Genomic DNA, 21212 nt, shown 5'->3' on the forward strand with positions numbered 1-21212 from the left:
GCAAGGCCCCAGAGCGGGGCAGAGACAGAGCGCGAGGCGCGCGGTGTCGGCCCTAGAGAGGGCAAGGCCCCAGAGCGGGGCAGAACAAGCGATTAGCCCAAGGGCGCCGGTATTGGGGCGGCGGTAGCGAGCTGGACCCAGGGGGCGCCAACGATTAGCCGGACGCCAACGAGACAGGCCCAGGGTGCAGGGAGCGGGCTGGAGATAGGAGCCCGGCCCAAGGGGGCGCCAGGTGGGCGAGGAGCCCAGGGTGCCCGAGAGAGTGAACGAGAGCACCCGAGGGGCGAGGGACCATACAAACGTCCCCAGAACAGCTGCGAGGCTTGGGGCATGCTGAAGGGGAGGTTTGGAGGCACGCATAGTCCTTAAGGTAGGGCGCATATAGATAGCCCATTTAGGAGTAGGGGCAGGAACACCAGTACCGTCAACTGGGGAACAGAGGCAGCCTCCCATACAACTTATTGGTCATCAAAGTTGTGGCGGGCGAGATTCTGAGGGTGCTAAGTTCACCCTAACGTGACGGTAGGGGGCGCTAGGGAGTTCACGGCCGCCCCTAGTCCCTGCTCCCTCACACATGGACTATTTCCTGCTGATTTTGAAAGTAGTATTTCTTGCTGTTCTCATGCATATATGGCAAAGGTGTATTCCAAGCATTGTTTCTGTTTACAAATCTTAATGTGTACAGTTTGTTTTTTTTATTCTGTTTACTTCACAATGCCTTTAACTCACAGGTAAGATTAATTAACTGATGTTTTTCCTCTTCACGAAAACTGCTGTGTAGGTTCTAAGTTAGGTTTTTAAGGTTGATTTTTTTTGTATAAGAGTTTTGTATTTTCAGATAAAGAAAATGTAGCTTCTGCTTTCTTTGCATATTTAATTGAAAAAAGCTTTTATCTTTTCACAGATGGATTAGTATATATTAGTATGCTTAACTGCTTGAAGGGTATGAGTTGTGCAGATTGGTATCTGAGGCTTCTTGGACACTTGATGTAGGTGGTACAGAATTGTATAGCAAGCTGGTAGAATAGAAGAGACATTCAAGGACTTAGTCATGTAATTCAATAATATATTGAATACTGAGAACATATTGAGTATTTGGAGGGCAGGAGCTTAGAGGTTTATTTTGAAAAAATGAGGGCTTATTGGAGAGCAAGAGAGAGACCCCAGAAAGGGGTCTTAGAATGTACTTATTTTTTTCTGAAATATTTAGTTGCAAGTAACAAAGATTTTTTTTTTTTTTTTTTAAAGAGTGATCCTGTCTGACCCTGATTTGTGTTTTTGAGCCATTTTCAGAACTTGAGTATGTGATGAAAATCAAAGAGCAGCTACTGAAGTACAATAAAATTAAAAATATTAAAGAAATATAGTTTACCAAATGAGAGAATGTTGGTGCATTGTCATTATTTAAATACTCAAACCTTTTTGCATTGTTCCTTCTACCTTCACCAAGATGGATTATAAGGGCTACTTCCTCTTGGTTCAACCTTTCTGCCTGAAATTTTCTAATCTGAGGTTCTGATTTTAAGAGGTGTTCAGCACCTTTTAGTTTTTTGACTGCAGAGAAGAAACAGAACTGCACCCCTGAAAATCATCCTGCAATCTGTGGTTGAACAGAATGAAGATAATCAGATGTAGCCAGCTGCATAATTTAGCACATGTTGCTCATCTCACTGAGCCAAAAATCAATTAATTCTACCTATAATTACAGTTTGTTACAAAAATGTTGCTATGATACTTCTGGAATGTTTTATAGTCTAATTAGGAACAAAATGTATAATTTACCAACTGCTACAGTGCATTCTCTTGTTCCAAGTGTGTGTTTTATATATAAAAAAAAAAAGTATGGAGGTGCCCCAAGTAATTGTTTGCTGCTGAGACTTCTTTTTAGCAAGAACTTGGCCAATGTAACTCTGAATCCAGTGGTATTTCTGCTTAATAGTTAAATGGAAAGCTGTTCTGTTGATTCAGCAATGCAAATGTAGTGAACTAGTGTTTTGATTAGACTGTCCCTATAATTGTGCCTTTCGTTAGGGGCAGACAAAATTTATTGAGAAGCGGTGTAACTTAGCTGATTAATTGCCTTTCAGTATTCGTTTCTGTGAAAAACATGATTTATGAAGTGCATGTTTAATTTTTTTCAGTTTTCCTACACTATTTGTGAGTCTTATTGCTTTCTGCTAAAATAAATATTGGGCAGGGTCATATTGATTGTTTGGTATTTAAAAGTTACTGCTTTTTAGTGATATTTTTAAATAGTATCTGATTATATTGCCTTCTATCATCTGCAGCGTACAGAGGGCAAACCCCATTATGTTACAAAACAATCATAAATGTTTTAATATATTATCTTTAGTGGCTATTAACTATCAACTATGTTCCTCTGCTCTTGCTGACAATTGGTTGGTATTGATTGGTTTTATTTCAGAACCCGTCTTGAAGAACTCCGAATGTTCTTGGAGAATGAGACCTGGGAGCTTTGTCCTGTTAAGGCAAGCTTTAGTATTTTACAGCTTCATGTAAGTACTACAATCAGCTTTTCAAACCTTCTCTCTGCAGTAAGTTTAGGCTGGCTGAGAAAGTGGAGGGATATATAAACTGTTGTACAGGATTTGTTTTTTGCAGGAGGGGTGGGGGAGTGGGCAGTTGGGTTAACTTTACAGAAGAATGGAAGTGAATCTTTTTTGAGGAGATGGTAAGCTATTCTAAAGCTTAGCAGTAAATTCATTAGAAAAGTAACATTTCTACTTTAGGCATAGGAAATTTTAGAGTTCTTCATGTTAGCCTATATTTTATTTAATATTTAATTACTGATTAAATGTTTAATTGTATTAATTAATGATTAAAATGTTAAAAGGATATTCAGGAAAAAAATGAGTAGAACTGTTACTGAAGCAGAAAATGTGAATTAACTGAGCTCAAATTATGAATTTCAGGCCAACAAGTTCAAAATAAATGCTTAAAGGTAGTCATCCAATAAATGGCCTGCTGTTCAGCACTTCTGCATTCTCAGTAGTTCCCATCAAATGTCAGTTTCTTTTGGCACACATTTTGCAAAACATGGTTTCATGGTCCTGATTCAAGAAAGCGGTAGTTGTTTAGTACTTTCCTGAATGAAATACCATGGAAAGCAAGTGAAGAGGCTGCTTTTATGCATTACTGAACTGGGAACTATAGGTTAGATGCATAAAGGGACTGGGGTGTAGTGCTTTTGGACCTAAAATTTTGATACTGTGCCCCAGGAATGTAACTGACAAATGTCCTTTAAGTGGTTAAGTTCCCTATATTTTAAGTGGGGAAAATTGAGGCACCTAGCATTAGAATTCACAGCATTGCCCATGCTGAGGACAGGGATTTGGATCCATCCCATAAGAAATTCTGTGGAAATGGGCAAGTCAGAAATTGCGCCCTGCCAGACTTAAACAGTAGCTTGAGACCTTTTTGAAGCCCTAATTAGCTGCCCATGTGAGATGGGGATTCATTGCTTGAAACCTGGCCTAAGTTGTCTTGCCTTTGGGGATTGTGGCCATCTGTTGGAAGCTGTGGGAGGGAAGGTAGGTAAATCACTTTCCTAGGAAATGAGACCTGCATTTTAGGCCCTTTTTTCATCTTGTAGATTTAAGCCCACATATCTTATTTCCTCAGGAAAGGGCACATCTACATGTGTTGATGTAAGGCTCCTTAGCCATTTTTAAGGCACATTAAGGGTGTGGGTCTATATGTGCATGCCCTTAATGCACCTTAAAAATGGCGATTTTTAAGCTATTCGTGCCTGAATTTGATACCTGCAAAAGCAGGTATCAAATTTAGGCATGAATAGCTAAAGTGCCTTAATTCATGTGTAGACATGCTAAAGCACATTAACACTGTGTATATTGACTGATTTGGGACTAAGTTTAGTCCCAGGTCAGTATGCACACCATGTTAATGTGCCTTAGCACATGCACATGCGCATTAGGGAAATGCGCATTAAGTTTAGGTGCACATAAAAGCACATGTAGATGTTCCCAAAGTGTCTGAATGAGCAGCCTAAGGGTTTAGGGTGCTTTCTGCTCTTCTTGTTGAAGCAGAATGACCATGCAGAAAAGAAGGTCATGGGGCCTGCTTAGGTGAAAGGTACATGCAGAAGCACCTATGGCACTAGGAACTAGGACATTTTCCTTCTCTGATGTGTCCTCTTCACCCAACACTCAATAGATTCCATAGTCATGTTCCCTCTTGTTTCTGTTCCTCACTGGCCCCACGATTTTTGCATTCCCTTCTGCATAGGGGTCCAGGTTCAACAGGAGAGGTAGAGGTTGCTCTCAGCCAAACCTAGCCCTTAGTTTAGTGATTCTCAGTCAGGGAAATGTACTCATTTGGAATTGCCTGCATAACTAGAGCTATTGTTACAAACAACATGCAAAATTTGTTATAGATGCATGAAGTCAGTGTTGGAGTGGAAAGGGGAATAGGATTTTCCTATTTGTACATAGGTGTTTCTATTTATTTCCCTGCTTTGTACGGAAAAACAGAAGAGGAGTAGGAATCTTTAATAGAACAAGGGAAAGAAATGCGTTTTAATAGAGAAATGTAATGGTAAAACTATACAATGGGGGAACTCCAAAAAATCTGATGGGCCTGGAAATTATTCATTAGAATTTTTTTAAAAGAAATGACTAAATATGAAATCCCATTTGGTCAAAGCACTTTGATAATCTATTCCTTCTCAGCTAAATTAATTCATGTACATTTACCATTCAAAGAAAGATCAGTAGGGAGACTTTTTAATAACTAACATTTCTGGTGTTTTCAATTTAAAAGATGTAAGCCAGCCTTTTAAGAAAAATGATGTGTAGAGATAAAATTGTAAATCCTTATTTAAGTCCAATTTGTAAAAGTATCATACATCCATGGAGCCCAATAAAACTGTAACTACTTCTTAACATCATGGAAACATTTTAAATGAAACTTATATGAGGATATTACCAAAATTATTTTTATATTAATAATTAAAATATTCCTGATAGAAAATAATCTTGAACTATTTTATAGGCTGTCACTTCTGGGAATTTTGAAATATGTCCCTTCTATTTGAGTTATATTTGTACAGCTTGATATTTTGAGCCCATTCTTCTTGTAAAAATACAAAATTAATTTTTGCTAAAAGTATTCTGTTTAATTTTTAAAAAGTGAATGCTTCTGTAATGAAGGACATATTGTGTGGGGTAGCCAGACAACATAAATTGGGGTGGAAACCATAAGGGACTATACAGTAGGTTAAGCTGAAGTCAATATAAAAGTCTATATTTAAAGAAGAACTAAAGTCCTGCTTGCAAAATGCTAATAGCAGAGAAATGGTCAACAAATTCATCTTTCCATCATTTATTTGAGAGCTGAAAGGAATCTGAGCTCTATATCAATATTTAAACTGTTACTGGGCATAATAATTGTTCTTTATTTTTTTTAATAGGAGTTTAAATTCATGGAGCAGTCACGTTCACCATCCGTGTCACCTAGTAAGCAGCCTGCTTCAGCAATTTCTACAACAGTCACTTTATTTGAGCAATATTGCAATGGAGGAAACCCATTTGAAATTCAAGCCAATAATAAAGATGAGGAGACAGAAGATGTACTTGCTTCTAATGGGGTATGGAACTATTCATAAATAAGGAGTAAAACTAGCTCTGATTAAGTGAATGTGACATACAGCATTTTTAAATGATCTGTTATCTTGTGCATCAGTGCAAATGTAGAATAACTGCAGTGAAGCAATAGGTCCTGACCCATTTTACTACTTAAATTAGGTAGGTTACTTTGTTCTTAATGATCAAAACCAGAAAGCCAGGTTTCCTGTGGAAAACCAGATTTGTTTGTTTTGCAGTGGATCAATATTTTTCTTTCTAAGTCAGGTGTTCCTGAAGACTAGCAAGCCGTGCTGTGCTTAAAAAAGAAACAGAAAAGTGCTAATTTATCATAAGGCAATTAGAACCAATTTACTTGACTTCCTTGGTAGAAGTACACTTGACCTTGTTTAATTTTAGAAAGATTGGTTAGCTCCTCTGCCTTGTTTAAAAAAAAAATATATATATATATTTTCTTTTATCATATTTATGTGAATTTTACCATGATTTCCAAAGGAAAATGTAATAATTATCAGGTACTTTTAAAATATTGTTTCCAAACGTTGAGGGTCATTCTGGAATGAGATTAATTCGTATAACATTTATGATTTACTTTAAAGTTTATTGTTGTGATTTTCATCATGTTTTACATTTTAATTAAAAGAGAACTTGTTTATTTTATTTTCATATGGTTTGTATTATGCACTTACTATGAAGTTTCTAACATTTTCTTGTTAAACACAATTTTGACTTAAAATACTTTTGTGCCACATACTACTTTCTCCCCAACTCCTTATTATAAAACACATGTATAGTCTTGCTCATACTCTTCCTACCAGTTACAAACCTGGCAAGCTTAGATTTAACCATGCATTTCTGGTCTCGAAAAGAACAAAATGGAACTTTTATTGGTGTTCTGGCATGTTGCTGACTTTCTGTTGTCCATCTGTTCTGTTCACTGATTGGTTGAACTTGCACCTCTTTGTGCCTTGTAGCTTATTGAACTGCCTGTTTAAATTTTATTTTTTTTCCCCCAAAGGCTTCAAATCTGAATTTTTGCTTCATCTGTTGGTTATAACTAAGTATTTATTTTAATAACTATATTGTTCCAATCTACATCATAAATGCAGGGGATTTAAAATAATAAAAAAATTCTGAAAATAGCTGTGTGTAAATGGTAACGCATTTGTTCTGTGCTCTTCAAAGTACTCGGGTCATTAGAACGTAAAGTACTTAGTACTGGATGTATTACTTTATAATGGGGAAGCTATTTGTTGCATACTAAATCAGTTTAACTTTGAAAGTACAGTAGCATGGTTTGTAAAGACAGATCACCCTCTGAGTTTGCTAATGCAAATGGCTGGATATAATCATGATTAGCAAACAGTATTGTAACAAAGCAGTAGTGCTTTGGTTAGAAGTTGAATTTGTAGGCTTTCAATGTTATGCTTGTGATAAAAGAGGAATTTCCACGGTCTTCTCTTTAAATAAAAAAGGCAGATTTGACTTTTTTCTGATACTCAGAGGCAGCACAGGGAGCAGAGCAGAGCGGAGCGGTGGTGAAATTTGGGGCGGGTGCAGCATCCTTCCAGCACCACTGGTGCCCCCTCCAAGCCCAGCTCTGCCGAGAAGAGCTTTGTGCAGACTGACTTTTTTCTGATACTCAGAGGCCGCACAGGGAGCGGAGCAGAGTGGAGCGGTGGTGAAATTTGGGGTGGATGCACTCGTGCCCCCTCCAAGCCCAGCCCCTGCCAAGAAGAGCTCTGTGCAGCCCACCCTGCGCAGAACTGGGGTGCACATGCCCCGCTGTGCCCTCCCAGGGTGCAAGCAGTGACAGGAGCCACTTCCCACCCTCCCTGTGAGCCATGGCTCTGGCCCTGCTCCTGCCCTGCCTGAGCAGCGCTGCCCCTGCCCCTGCCCCTTCCCTCACTTGTGTGTGTGTGTGTGTTTACGCACATCCATACACACGCAATACACTGAAAATTTTCTATACTGAAGCACTACTATATTTGGAATGTTGAATTTTGTGGTAAACCCCACAACCACCTGGGTCCCAGGAGTCATATTGGTGTGGTAGAGATGGTGTTGAAAATAATAGAGAGTCAAACATGCCTTGCATTTCTTACAAGCAAGCCTGTTTCCCTTTACTAGTACTTAGCTGTTTATGAAGGTTTAAAAAATTAAAAAATGTAAATTTGACCTACTTAAAATGAATAAGATTTAAAAGCAAGTTAATTTGTTTTGTCCCTTGCTCACAAAAAACAGGTGTCAGCATTTGAGTCAAAGTATGTATGATGTTTTTACAACCTTTAATTCTTCCCTTTGATTCAGAGGTGGAAATTTTGGGGATACCAAAACTGCCTTTAGGTCTTGACTGCAGCTATTCTGTGTGAGAAGTCCAAGTGCTATACATTCAAACAAAATAAAACTTTAAACTTTAAAAGCCTCCTGCTCTGTAGTGTCAGTTTTCCACACTTTAATATATGCTGTTTCCTGCCATTTTCAGATCCACCAAATACCAACACTTCTAGTTTTTTCTGCACACAGCTTTTGTTTTTTGTATTAAGTCCAGATGATTCTGGTATCTGTGTAATTATCCTTTGCTTCTGAACTTTGCTAAGCTATTGGCCTTATTGAGGATGACCCATAGCAGCAAGTTCCACAGCTTAGTCAAATGTCATATCCAAAGTAATTTGTGTTTAGTTTTAAATTTTCCACTTTTTTAAGGAGACTTTTCAAGCATCACTGCAATTCCACCCTTTAATATTATCTAGGACATTTTGCTTTCAGCATGAGGTGCTGTCTGCTAACTTTCATTAGCCTATCAGATATTCAGTTCTATCTGAAGTGTTAGGCTATAAATAAAAAAAATTAAAATTAATTGGATACAGTCCTCACTGTTGCACGTGTGATGCGTCTTACTGTGGCACAGGTGCACATTCCATGGTCTAAGGCTTGGAGTAACCTATATGTCCATTATAGTGTGGTATTTTGCCCCTATAAATTAATTATTGTTTGGTTTGAGTATCTACAGCAGTGATTCCTCCCTTTTGTATTGCCAACTGGCATTGGGGTTTGAGAAAAGAGCTCATCTCCTGTTCCCAAAACAAAGGCAAAATTTGCTGTGGCTGCAAGTGTGTAAAAAAACAAAAAAAACCAAAAAAAACCAAAAAACAAAAAACCCACAAACAACAAAACACACAAACAAAACCCTCTGTAATTTGTGTTGTTATAGGGCTCCTATGTGTTTTTTATTTGGAATTATCTTCAACAAAGTCTGAGGTCTGGGGGCATGGACACATGCAACACTTAGAACCATTCAAATGTAGTTTAAACCTGAAGTGGACAGACACACAAGCCTTTTAATTTAACTGGTTTAAATCTTCCTGGAATAGTTCAAAAGTATACATGGAAAATCAGTTATTTTGAAACAGTTAACTGTGAACCAGTTCAGTGTGTGAACACCAAATACTCTGTGACACAAGTCTGGATGCCTCCAGGTATCCCACACTGTATTGATCTTTAAGTTGTAACTTCCTCTCCATACCTCCCCCTTCCCCTCCCCCCACATGTATGCTTTAGGCAGATCTGGTATGTAGGCAGAACTTTACTGCCCATTTTTCTCCTGCTTTTGTTGACACTTTTTACCAATGAGCTGTCTTTCACTTCTTGTTCAAAAAACCCCTGTCTTTCTAATACCCAGTGGTACAGGTTTCCCTCTATTTATGCTGTACATGCGTTCTCAGAAAGCAGTACATAAATTGAATTAGCATAAAGTGAACCCACTTTACGATATAATAAATAGGGATAGGTTCCCATGGCAGTGAGGGAGTGAGGCTGGGACTAGGAAAGGGGTGGGGGAGGGGTGCTGCTCGCAGGGCTGCACAGGGCAGCAAAGCAGAGGGAACGGAGCGGCACCCACCCCAGTCCCACCTGCAGCGGCCCCAGGAGCAGCCAGTGCCAGCTGCCTGTAGCTGCTGGGCTGCACTGCGCTCTGCCTGTCCCTAGTCATCCCTGTTCCTGGGCTGTACTGTGCCCTAGTGCAGGTAGATGATGTTGGCTGCTCCCAGGGCTGCTGCAGCTGGGGCTGGGGTGAGTGCTGTGCCCAGTGCTGCCCAGAGCTCTGCTTGTCCACGCTCACCCTAGCCCGTGCTGGAGTGGCCCCAGGAGCAGCTGACATCGGCTCCCTGCACCACGGTGTGGCAGAGCCCAGGAGCTGGGGTGAGCCCAGGCGCAGGGGGACAGACAGAGCCCGATGCAGCCCAACAGTTGCCGGCAGCTGGTGCTGGCCGTTCCTGGGGCTGCCGCAGCCGGGGCTGGGGTGAGTGGGGCCATGGCGTTTTCCCCTCCCCCCAGCAGACTGACCTGCCTGGGCGGTGGGGCATCTATGCTGATTGCATAAGAGTGAATTTACCTCACATATGATGAATTATGGGTCTAAATATACTCATCGCATAAGAGTAATTTCACATATAAAGAACCTGCATAAATTGTGGGAAACCTGTATCTTTACTTTCCCCCTGTGACCATAATTTCCAGATCTTGGAAACAAGGTGACGTTTTGGAATGGGTCAACTTTTTTGTGTGTCCACATCCTGGGAATTTTTGTATCACAAAGCATATTGAGGTGATGGAGCGCTATTTCAGGAGTCCAACAATAGTAGGCTGCATTATTTCTGGAAAATGCCACTAGAGGGAGTTGCAGTCCCATGTATTTGTTGTAGTTTAATGTGTTGTTACATGTAGCAAAGACAAACTCTCTGTAATCCATGCAGTGGTTTCCCTTTAATAATCTTAAACTGTTTCCTGTTTCCCATTTGGTAGGGCTACATAGATTGTGGGTTTGCAAAGCTGGCTACACTGTCCTATTTTTCACACTTACGTGCTAGTCAAGTGCTCTGTGTTGAAGTGAACTCTCCATGTGTCTCGAATTGCTCGAACTAAATTTGTGCCTGGTGAAGAAATGTGATTGATTTATTTTTTGTTTGACACTAGAAGGACAGAATGTTCTGTCTGTGGATACGTGGAAGAGAGATTATATGTATTTTTTTCATATGTTGGGTTTACACTCAGTTTTATAAACAATTTAATTAAACTTATTTTGGGAACTTCTGACAAGTGTCTAGAATTAACGTATTTTCACATAAATTTAATTTATCGTTAGTATTTATGTTCAGTCTAATTCATATAACTGAGAATGATTTAGACTGAAATGTTTTCTTTCTCCTGCAGAAACTGTTTTTTGATACTGCCTTTCTATATTTGTACCCAGTAAAGAACATTTTTAGCAGCATATCATATAAACAATGTCTATTCCATGCAGCATGAAACCTTAACACCTAGGAAACTAGATAGTTGATTGCTTCTACTACTAAAAAGATATTTGGTGATGCTATGAAATTGTGACTACAAGTAGTTCACCCTTTCACTTATTCATGTTGGTATGCATGGCCATTTTTAAAAGACTTGTAAATCATTAATGGATTTGTACTCAAAACACATGGGTAAAGTAGGGAAGTATTATTTCCATTATTACAGATTGAGAATTTAAGTGCAGGACTTTAAGTGGCTTGTCCAGAAATGCAAAGGGAATCTCTACCAAAAAGGAAACTAAACCCAGGTTTCTTGTTCATTTGACTATTGTCCTCCTTACCTCATTTTTTCTCCTCTGGTCCCAATATGCTTTGGAATTATTACTTAAAGAAGAAACACAATTGTATGGTGCATTTAAAAAAACAAAACAAAAACCCAGAACAAACTGGCAAGGGAGAAAATATCTGAGTGCCTGGATTCCTTAAGCCATGCATCATTTTGGCTTGTGGATTGATTTGTTCTAGGGTGCATGTCTTAGCACTTAAGCTTGTAATTACTTCACGTAAACAGCACTATAATGTTAAGTGTCATGGTGGCAGAGGTACAATACATCTAAATGTTTTGTCAGATGATCTGCAATGTGGTGATAGTCTGCTGTTTTGTTTTGTTTTGTTTTGTTTTGTTTTTCTTGCAAACATGATATATAAGGCCAAGTACAGTCAAAAATCCTGAAGCTAAATTGATTCAATTTTTGCAGGTTAGTCTGAACTGTGTAGATTGAACCAGTAAGCAAATGAAAAGACATTCACTTTTGATTCTGGAAATGTACCTGTGCGCCTGCAGTAGCTCAGGCCAGCTAAAGCACCCCTCCCTGCTTGGCAGACAGCTTGGACCTGCCTACGCTGTGAAGGGAAGGGGGGGTTCAAAGTATCCTGGGAGGCTTGGGGACTTTGAGTTAACTTAATCTGGAGGAGATCTGGGAGAGGAGGTTAAAGAAATTTAACCTAAATCAGTTAAGTTTGATACTACATCTATCTAGGTTTATCTTAAACTAGTTTTGGCCATTTTAAAAGAGGTTTATGTGCACTGAACTTCTGAGTTACAGATTTGAACTGGTTTCTGATCACATATTATCAGTTTATATATAATTTCTGTCCCTAACTGAAGAGTTCTGTTTAACTGCATAATAGTCAGGCAACAAACCTAGCACTTTCAAATTTACATACTGGAAATCGGCAGCTGTCTCTAAAAGTAGTCACTTTAATGTGAACCTTGATCTTTAACATGCTTATTTATAGCCTGTATTGTAGTTAGTGAGACCTGTGGGTGCTCAGCATCTTGCTGAAAAAAATGAACCTATTTGTCTAGAGGCAAGTATCTGAATTTTAGGTACCAAAATTCACATCAGCCTCCTGAGTTGTAAAATCCCTGGTGAAATTCAGACACTTTTTATTTTAACAATATGACAAAGGCATCTTTTTGTATATTTACCAAGATGTAGTTAGGGACAGTTCATATTTTAGTGAAGTTGAGACACTCTAAGAGAGAGAAACTAATAACTAGTCCAAGTGCAAGATAACTTTAGTAAGATAAGTAATTATTCTATAAAAATTGTTGGAGGTGCATATCAAGAAACCTGTGAAATAGTAATTAATTCTAGTGAACAGGACATTTACATTTTCTCTAACTTTCATAATCATCAAACTACTTATTTTGAACTGCAGATTATACTTTAGTGTAACTTTAACTTACAAGTCATCTTAAAAAAACAATTCATAAGGGAAGTTGAAGAAGCAAATAAATACTTACGATTTACGATGTACTTCAAGAAACAAGTTTTTCCCTTCATTTTGCTACCATAAACAAGTCCAGCAACTTTAACACCACTGTGATAGTGTTAAGGCTTTTAATAAATAAGACTTGAAGTGAAGTAGGGCTGGTGTGTCTCACTGAAGGTCCCAATCCCCTTGACTAAATCTTCCCAACCAAGTGTCTGTCTAACCTGCTCTTGAAAGTTTCCAGGGATGGAGCTTCTACAATTTCTGTAGGTAGCCTGTTCCAATGCTTGACCACCCTCATAGTCACAAAGTTCCCCCTAATGTCCAAACTTAGCTTTCCTCTGCTGAAGTTTAAGGCCATTGCTTCTCATCCTGTCCCCAACAGCCACAACAAAAAGTCCATCTCCATCCTCTGTCCCTCAGGTATTTGAACTGATCAAATCCCCTTTCAGCAATCTGTTCTCCAGACTAAATTACCCTAGTTCCTCATAAGTCATGCTTCCCAGGTCTCTGGCATTTGTCCTTGTTGAATCTCATTTGGTTGGTTGTGGACCATTTTTCTAGTCTATCCAGGTCATTCTGGATTGTAGCCCTATAATTCTACACAACTTGGTGTCATCTGCAGTTTGCTAATTTGCACTGGATCCAACCATTCAAATAATTAATGATGATGTTAAGGAGAATGTCATGACAGTGTCAAAAGCCTTTCTAATATCAAGGTATTGATACTGCTTTCCTCCAGTCTACTGAGCCTTACCATAGAAGGAAATTGGATTGGTCAGGCATGCCTTGCTCTTGGTGAATTAAGCACACATCATTTTTAAATGTCTTTATTCTATTAAAACACAGGTCAATTAAAAGCCATTCATCTTTTTCTTCAAAATTGCATTTGGCACACAAGAATAATCTTAAAGTGGTATTTTTAACAAATTGCTATTAATAAATGATGTTTCTATTACTGAATTGTAATTGAATCAAAGCACATTATTTTAGAATAAATTATTTTAATCCAGCCTATTAATTACTTCCTCAAATGAGTTAAATAAATTCACTCTCTATGCTTATTCATCAAGCCCAGGATCAATTGTCTTCTGAAATAATCACTCATTTAATACAGGTTTTTATTATCTTGAACATTTAGTATGGTATGGGTCTCCTACTAATAATCAAGGAACTTACTTTTTCACTCCTCTCTCATCATTCCATTCATTTGTTCTATACTGCTCCCATTACCTGGAATTCCAACCTTGATACTTAAGAGAGATCATTTTAAAATGTACTACTCCTTTTTTGTTAACCCATTCAACTAAAAATAGTAGCAAATCTCATTAAAAAATAGCTACAAAATTAGGTTATACCTCAGGACCATTTCATTCTTAGAATTGTCCAGAGTCTGCACGTCTTAAGTTTTCTCTGTTTGCACAGTCAAATTCATAGGAGTCAAATTCTTCGAGCTGCCTTATGTGTCTGCAGTGGGAATTGCATGCTTTCATGCATCTTCTTGCACAGGGTGTCTACAGGGCAGTCTAGAGATTCAAGCAAAGCCAAAGGGAAAGTGTTGGGTTATATTCATCATTGATGGAACATGCAGGGGCCTTTTGGCATATTCCAGTCGTGAGGTACCAGGTGTGACTGTTCAAGAGCTTTGCTGGGAATTGGGTTTTAGCCTAAGGCTTGGACTTGCCTGTCTTTTGTATTTTCTGCATTAGCACACAGTAGTCTGGTGAGCAAACTAATTTGCTTACATGAGAAGTTCCTAAAGCACCCAGTTTTTTGAACAGTTTGAGGGTAATTTGTTAAACATATCAAGGTTAAAAAGTACTTTTAGTAGAATAAGTATCTTCCTTTGTAAGGTCTTTACATCGCTTGACTTCTTTTTTCTTTTTCCTTTAAACTCCATTTGTGGCAACTAATTACTTTCTTCATAACATGTAAATATTACAGCAGTTACCACAGATACGGGTTGTAGCCGTATTGGTCTACAGGCAAAAGGAATCAGAGCTCATAGTAGAAAGAATTTTTTTTGCAACTATCTAGTTGGTCTAATAAAAGATATTGCCTCTACCATAAGTTCTGATTCCTTTTAGCAGTTATCAATTTTTGACATACTTGCTAATTTCTTAATCCAAAATATAGTGGCTAAAAAGATAGCACAGCTGTAGTTTGCTCAGGTGAAATATTTTATTTTGCTTCAGTCCTACTACCTAATAGTTTCATTCTATGTCCCCTAATGCAAATAGTTCAGGCATTTGAGGGAGTCAGTTGACTTAATGGCTCATGGTTCTTCACTCTACAGATGTTAGCGATTCTCTCTACTTTACTGGTCACAAAGCTCTACTAATCAAGCTAACCTTACTTAGGAACATTTTGCTGTCTGCTAGCTGCCTTTCTTAGCTTCTTCTGCTATTTAGCAGAGATCCTTTAGCTCTTTTCAAAATCATAGATCCAACCATGGAGACCAGTCTTCAGCAGCAACTAGGGATTCATCTTTAGGAAATGGGAGGAGCAGTTATTCAGCTGAAGATTAGGCTCTGCCTTTGCTCTATGCAGCCATAATAATTGAAAAAAAAATATTTTTTTTCTTCATTCTGCCTTTCAAAGACAAGGTGCATATAATGTTTGTGGGGGTATGTTGTATGTGATAAAATATTTGTCAAATATCTGTAATAACACTATTTTTAAAATTGCGATACAAAAAACCTTGAAAATCTAGACATTTGATGTTTGTTTATTCTTATACTTAATAAATGTGGTAGACCATTTTTAATGCATCGGGGTAAAGAACTCAATCAAATGGTGCTGTTAGTGGCAGAACTAAAAAGTCATAAAAAGTCACTGATGTTTTTTAAAAAACACAAGTGTTTGAGGGTATAATCGAGAAAGTTAATGCTATTTATGTTTTGGTTTTTTTTAGTATGAATCTGACGAACAGGAAAAGAGTGCATATCAAGAGTATGACAGTGACAGTGATGTTCCAGAAGAGCTGAAAAGAGATTATGTGGATGAACAGACAGGAGATGTCCCTGTAAAAAGGTAACTTGGGGCCCCTTCTACATGCACAGGCAAAGGCATGACAGGATCTGATACATGATCCATTCAGTTGTGCCTCCTGCCTTGATATACGTGCATGGCAGGAGGTGCAACTGGGATTGCCTGTTAGATACAATCACGCTTTATTGCCCAGGCAGGGAGAGCCTGATCCTGGGCTCCCCCTGCATTGACAAGAAGTGAGCTCCCACAGCTGGGACCCTCCTCAGTTGGGTGCCCTATGTACCCCTGGTCCCTGGGGATGGCAGCTGCAATCTCCCCAGCTGAGGGGTGCATGACACCCCCAGGCCTGGGGATTGTGGCTGCCATGATCCCTAGGGCTCAGGGCTGTGCGAAACCTTGATCCCTGGAGCTCAGGGGTTTTACATACCCCCAAGCCCTAGGGATCACAGCTGCCTTCATCCCTAGGGTTCAGGGCATGGTGCACGCCTTTGGCCCTGAGCCCTTTTAGCTGATGGGCCTCCCAGCCAGTGGGGAGACCTTGCTACATGTGCAGATTTAAAGCTGAATAGCAACCAGCTATAAAGTTAGTACACATTTTTCAGGTCTAACTTTATAGCTGGTTGGAGCTTTTTATTGTGTGATAGCTACTTTGCATGTGTGGCTGGTCTCCAGGTAATTGTACAATTAACTGGTTAATTGTTTAATATTTGTAATGTATAGAGGGGGTCTTGCTGGAAAAAAAAAATGTATCTCTTTCTCTACTTTTTAACCTTTCCTTTAGTCTACTAGTTTAATAGAAACAAATATTAGCTGTCAAATAATCTATTATATCATCCCCACACTTAGAAAGGTAGAGAATATATTTCTCCAAACACAGCAAACCTTCAGGCTGTTTATCATTGTCCAAGAAAGAAGCAGTGAACAGACAAATTGGAAAATAAGAGGAAGGAGATGGAGGACTGATTTAGTAAAGCAGTCAAACGTTAACTGAAGGCTTGACCTTGCTACCTTTTTGTAAACCTAATTCCTGTACAAGTCCAGAATAATTGTTTGCAGAGATATGACTAAAGTCTTGGCTTCTAAGTTTCAGTTTTGAACAAAACCAGTCACCTTCGGCAGATATGAGAGAGCACTGTAGAATTTCCATATATGTATTCCTTGAAATGCTTCCATAGATCAAATATATCTACTTATAATTTCAAATTAATCACTGTCTCACTTTTTTTTAATATAATACCAACTTTGGACTATATAAAAAGAAAATTCATTTCCCCCTAGGTACTATATCAAGGTGGGAATTAATTCATACCCTAAAAAGGCAGACATTATTTATTGTGGAGGCCTACAGGAGAACCAGAAAATTGCCACTCATGTAGAAAAAAAGAAGTTCCTTCTTCAGGGAAATCATTCCTAAAGTAAAATATTATCAGTTTAGTTTTCCAAATCCCATAACCTATGTAGTTCCAAAGATGTCTGTAGAACCAGTACAGTACGATACTTAAAGGAAGAATAATAATAATAATAATAAAAAAAAATTAAAACATCTGTTTGTCCTATTTATCTCAATGCGTACAGCCTATGAAATGCTTATCTTTCTTTCAGCAGTAGCACATTATTTTGTAGAACAGCAAGCTGCAGTCTGTTTCTCCACTTTGAATTTTAAGCAGTTTTTTAATTTCCTCATGTTTACCCAGTTATTTGTTCTTATATAAAGTGCAGTTCAGCTTTAGCCCATTAAACCTCACAGCTTTCCTGGTGACTTTGCCTTCTTTTAATCTGCTCCACTTTACATGTGGGGAAGTTAACCAGCGTGGTTAATTTGCTTTGGTAAAGCCACAAAAAGAGTTAAAGGTAAGAAGCCAAGAGTTCTTTTCCCAGCTCAGTGTTCAATTAGATGACTGCATGTTCTCATGCAGTTATCTATTGATATAAATAAAATACATGCTTCACTTTGGGTATAACATACTGTGCAATAAGATGCACTCTTTATTTCCAATTTATGTTGTATAGTATTAGGCAACTGTTGGTTCTGATCTTTTTTTTTTAATTAAGCATTTCTCGAGAGACCCTGAAAAGCAGGAAGAGATCAGATTATAGCCTCAACAAGGTGAATGCCCCCATTCTGACAAACACTACGCTGAATGTAATAAGGCTTGTTGGTAAGTAGAATGGTGTAATGACTTGGATTTTTTTTAGACTTGTAGATCATAGAATAAAATATGGCTTGTTTTAAAGCATTTTAAAGTCAATGTTGTTAGAAACCTTCTTTTAAAATTATAGTTCCAAAAGTGTTTTACAAAAGTCAGTTACAATCATAAGGCTAAAATCTTATGAAATGGTCTGACACTTTTATTCAAAATAGAAATATGCACTACTTCATAAATCTGCATAATGGTGAGTTGTTTGACAAAAGGTTTAGTGTAGAAGGTTAATGGGTATAACAAGAGGACAGCACAAATCTTTGTGCAGGCGTGGCTTTTGTTTTGTTTTTACTTTTTTTATACAGATGTGTTTTGCTGGATTGAACATTTTTTATCTGAAGGCAACTTAAGACTCCTTTTTTTGGCTCAAATGCACACACATGATTCGTATCATCTTATGGTATGCCAGGAAGATGCGTCTGAATTTTCCATAGTTGTTTTCCATAGTTACTTATATGAACTATTGGTTGAGAAGCTGATTTTGATAGTTCAAATGTCTTGTATTTTTAAGTCAAAATTTGTACATATCAGGCAGCCTGAAATTGAGTTATCAATTCATAATATAATTAATGAACACTGTAAACCACACTTTTAACCATTAATTGGATATGTTGACATATGTCAGATTAGTTGTGATTATGGTGATTTTGGTTAAGTTTTCTACTAGATGCCTGCTCACATCATAGAGAACAGCTTCATGAATGGTCCTAAATATGTTCATGTGTAATGGGTGGGTTTTTTAGGAAGCCTCAGTGAAGGACTTCTGCTTTGATTAAGCGCTCCATGTTTTGCTTGAGGCAAACTGTAAAGACAGTGTGGATAGGGGGCCCTGGAGGGAAGTGGGATGGGGCTGTGGGTGTCTTGTGCCGGGGGGAGAGGGAGAAACTGGTTCCCCACCACTGTGTGCATTCCCAGGGGGCAGAGGGGACCCGTGCCACCCAGATCTGTGCACAGGGCAGGGGGGGGTGCAGGTTGCCCGCTGTGGGCTCGGGCTCCTGCCTTGCTGCCCTCCCCCTGGGGCCTCTGCAGTCCAGTGGATGCGACCCAGTGCTGCTTGCCACTGTCAGCTCCATGCTGCCCTGGCATCCTGTCCCCTTTGCTTGTGGCAGCGTGGAGTTGTGCCCCTCACTGCTGCCATGTGCACTGGGAACATGTCACTAGAGCAATGCAGTGGTTGCACCAGAGGCAACTTTCCTGCTTGGTCCCACTCTGCCCTGCAGTGCTGGGTCATACCCACTGGGCTGCAGAAGCCCTGAAGGAGGGCAGCAGGGTGGAGAACCAGAGCATGCAGTGTGCCCCCACCCTGCACACAGATCTGGGGGGCAAGTGTCCCCTCCTGCCCCCCCGGGAATGTGTGCCACAGCAGGGAGCCGGCCCCCTGCTGCCTGAGCCTGCAGCTGGCAGGCCAGGGAGAGGGGGGTAGAGTGAGGGGCACCAGCAGGGCCAGGGGGGCTGTTGGGAGCTTTTCATTTTAATCACAGATTTTTGGGGGTTTTATCAGAGAACTTGCTTGCTTTTTTTATCAGGGTAAACCAGGATCCGTGCTTATAACAGTATTAACTCTAGCATTGTTATCAGTACAATGTATTAGTATCATGAGACTACATTACAATAATTGTTTGTTATTTTTAACTGTTAAGTGGGAAAACTGTGTGTGTATGTTATGTGGATAAGCATGAAGTGTAATGGTGAACTTCTGCAAGAGTGCTTTTCTGCAGTTGGTTTGTAGTGTATTTATAACTAGTTAGTTTGATAAAATATGGCAATTGCTGAGGAAATGCAGGTGAATTATTTTGTTTAGAAAAATTCATTTAAATTCACATGATGGCCAACTTTCCCGTTAGAAAGTTTTTACCACATAGACGTGAAGAAATAAATGCTTACCAGTTTGATTTATATTATGTACTGTTATGACCCATGTCTTCTGGGGTACTGATGTACAAACTAAACATCTGTGTATATGTTTTGATCCAGTGCATGAACCGCTGGACAGATTATTAGTTGTTTCATGTCTGTTTTATTTTAAGCAATTTCATCAGACCTGCAAATCTGGATTGACATGTTAGCCTTCTTTTATGTCACAATTTTTTTTTTCTTGTCCAACAGAGGAGTGGTTGGAAGAATACTTTGGATTTTTGATCTTAAGGCAGAATTATTTGCTTTTATGGATTCTAGTCAAACCTGTAAAGTTTTATATAAATATTACTTTTGTTGCTCAGTTTTCTTTTTTTCCTTCCTCCTTATTTTTCAATTTGAAAGGTTTCAACCTTAAGCAATGTTTTATACTAATCTTAGAGCAGTTGATAATGGCTGAACCTGCCTACATTCGCATTAGCTACATAGGATTGGATGGGACCTCTTGGGTTGTTTGGTCCAGTCCCCTGCCATTGCAGGCAATATGTCATAATTCCTTCCCACATTGACCCCATTCTGTCCTAAATGCAGTTAGGTTTTTTCCCCCTTAGTCTGACTGTTTCAGAACAGTAAAATTCTAAAAACCTTTTTCTGACTTATAGCCTGAATGTATCCATTTACATGTTCTTGTGTTAGCATTGTCTTTATCTTAAAGAGCTCTTCTCCCTCTTGTGGCATTTAGCTCCACATATATTTATAAACAATATTCATCTTGTCCTCACCCTGGTTTTGTTAGAATTGACATACAAAGATTTTATATTTTCCTCTTGTAAGGTATGCTCTCTACTCCCATGATCGTCATACCTGTAATGCTCTCTGCTGCTGTTCCAGATTGACTAGAATTGTATGGAGCATGAAAGCTTATCAGTGCTAGTACAATGATGTGAATATTTCCTTTATCGCAACTGAACATACCTTTATTGAGACTTTTTAGGATCTTTTTTGTATTTTTTACAGCTGCTTCACATTAACCGGTTGTGTGATTGACCATTACCTTCATTTTTAGTAATTTCCAGCTTAACATATACTCAAGTAGCAAAAGCTAGCAAACATTTCTGTTAGTTCCCAAGTGCATGACCATGCATTTGTAGTATTGAATTTCATTCCGTTTCTATTATTTCACTCAAAATTATCCACTCTCTTGTAAGATATTCTGATCCTCATCTGTATTGACACAGTGCCGTCAACCATCAGTATATTCCCATTTTTTGTGTTCAGATCGCTACTGAAAATACTGATAGAGAATGCAGCTGGAAACCTCTCTCTAAGTGTTTCATAGTTTCTAGGGTCGGAAGGGACCCGAGCAGATCATCTAGTCCGACCCCCTGCCATGGCAGGAAAGAATACTGGGGTCAAACAACCCCAGCAAGATGTTCATCTAGCCTCCTCTTAAACACCCCCAGGGTAGGAGCCTG

The 21212-nt window shown here is 39.0% G+C and overlaps 1 protein-coding gene across 2 annotated transcripts in view; it reads left to right on the forward strand.

Moving 5' to 3' along the window:
* Nucleotides 1–21212, forward strand: part of VPS50 (VPS50, EARP/GARPII complex subunit) — a 145105-nt gene that overhangs the window by 68433 nt on the left and 55460 nt on the right. For both annotated transcript variants that reach the window (XM_019533271.1, XM_019533280.1), the window contains exons 17-20: nt 2426–2516; nt 5450–5626; nt 15606–15724; nt 17735–17841. In XM_019533271.1, the coding sequence (XP_019388816.1) occupies nt 2426–2516; nt 5450–5626; nt 15606–15724; nt 17735–17841 (494 nt within the window). The remainder of the gene's footprint in view (nt 1–2425; nt 2517–5449; nt 5627–15605; nt 15725–17734; nt 17842–21212) is intronic.

Source organism: Crocodylus porosus, unplaced genomic scaffold, assembly GCF_001723895.1.
Source record: "Crocodylus porosus isolate Cpor-Errol unplaced genomic scaffold, CroPor_comp1, whole genome shotgun sequence".
Classification (NCBI taxonomy): domain Eukaryota; kingdom Metazoa; phylum Chordata; order Crocodylia; family Crocodylidae; genus Crocodylus; species Crocodylus porosus.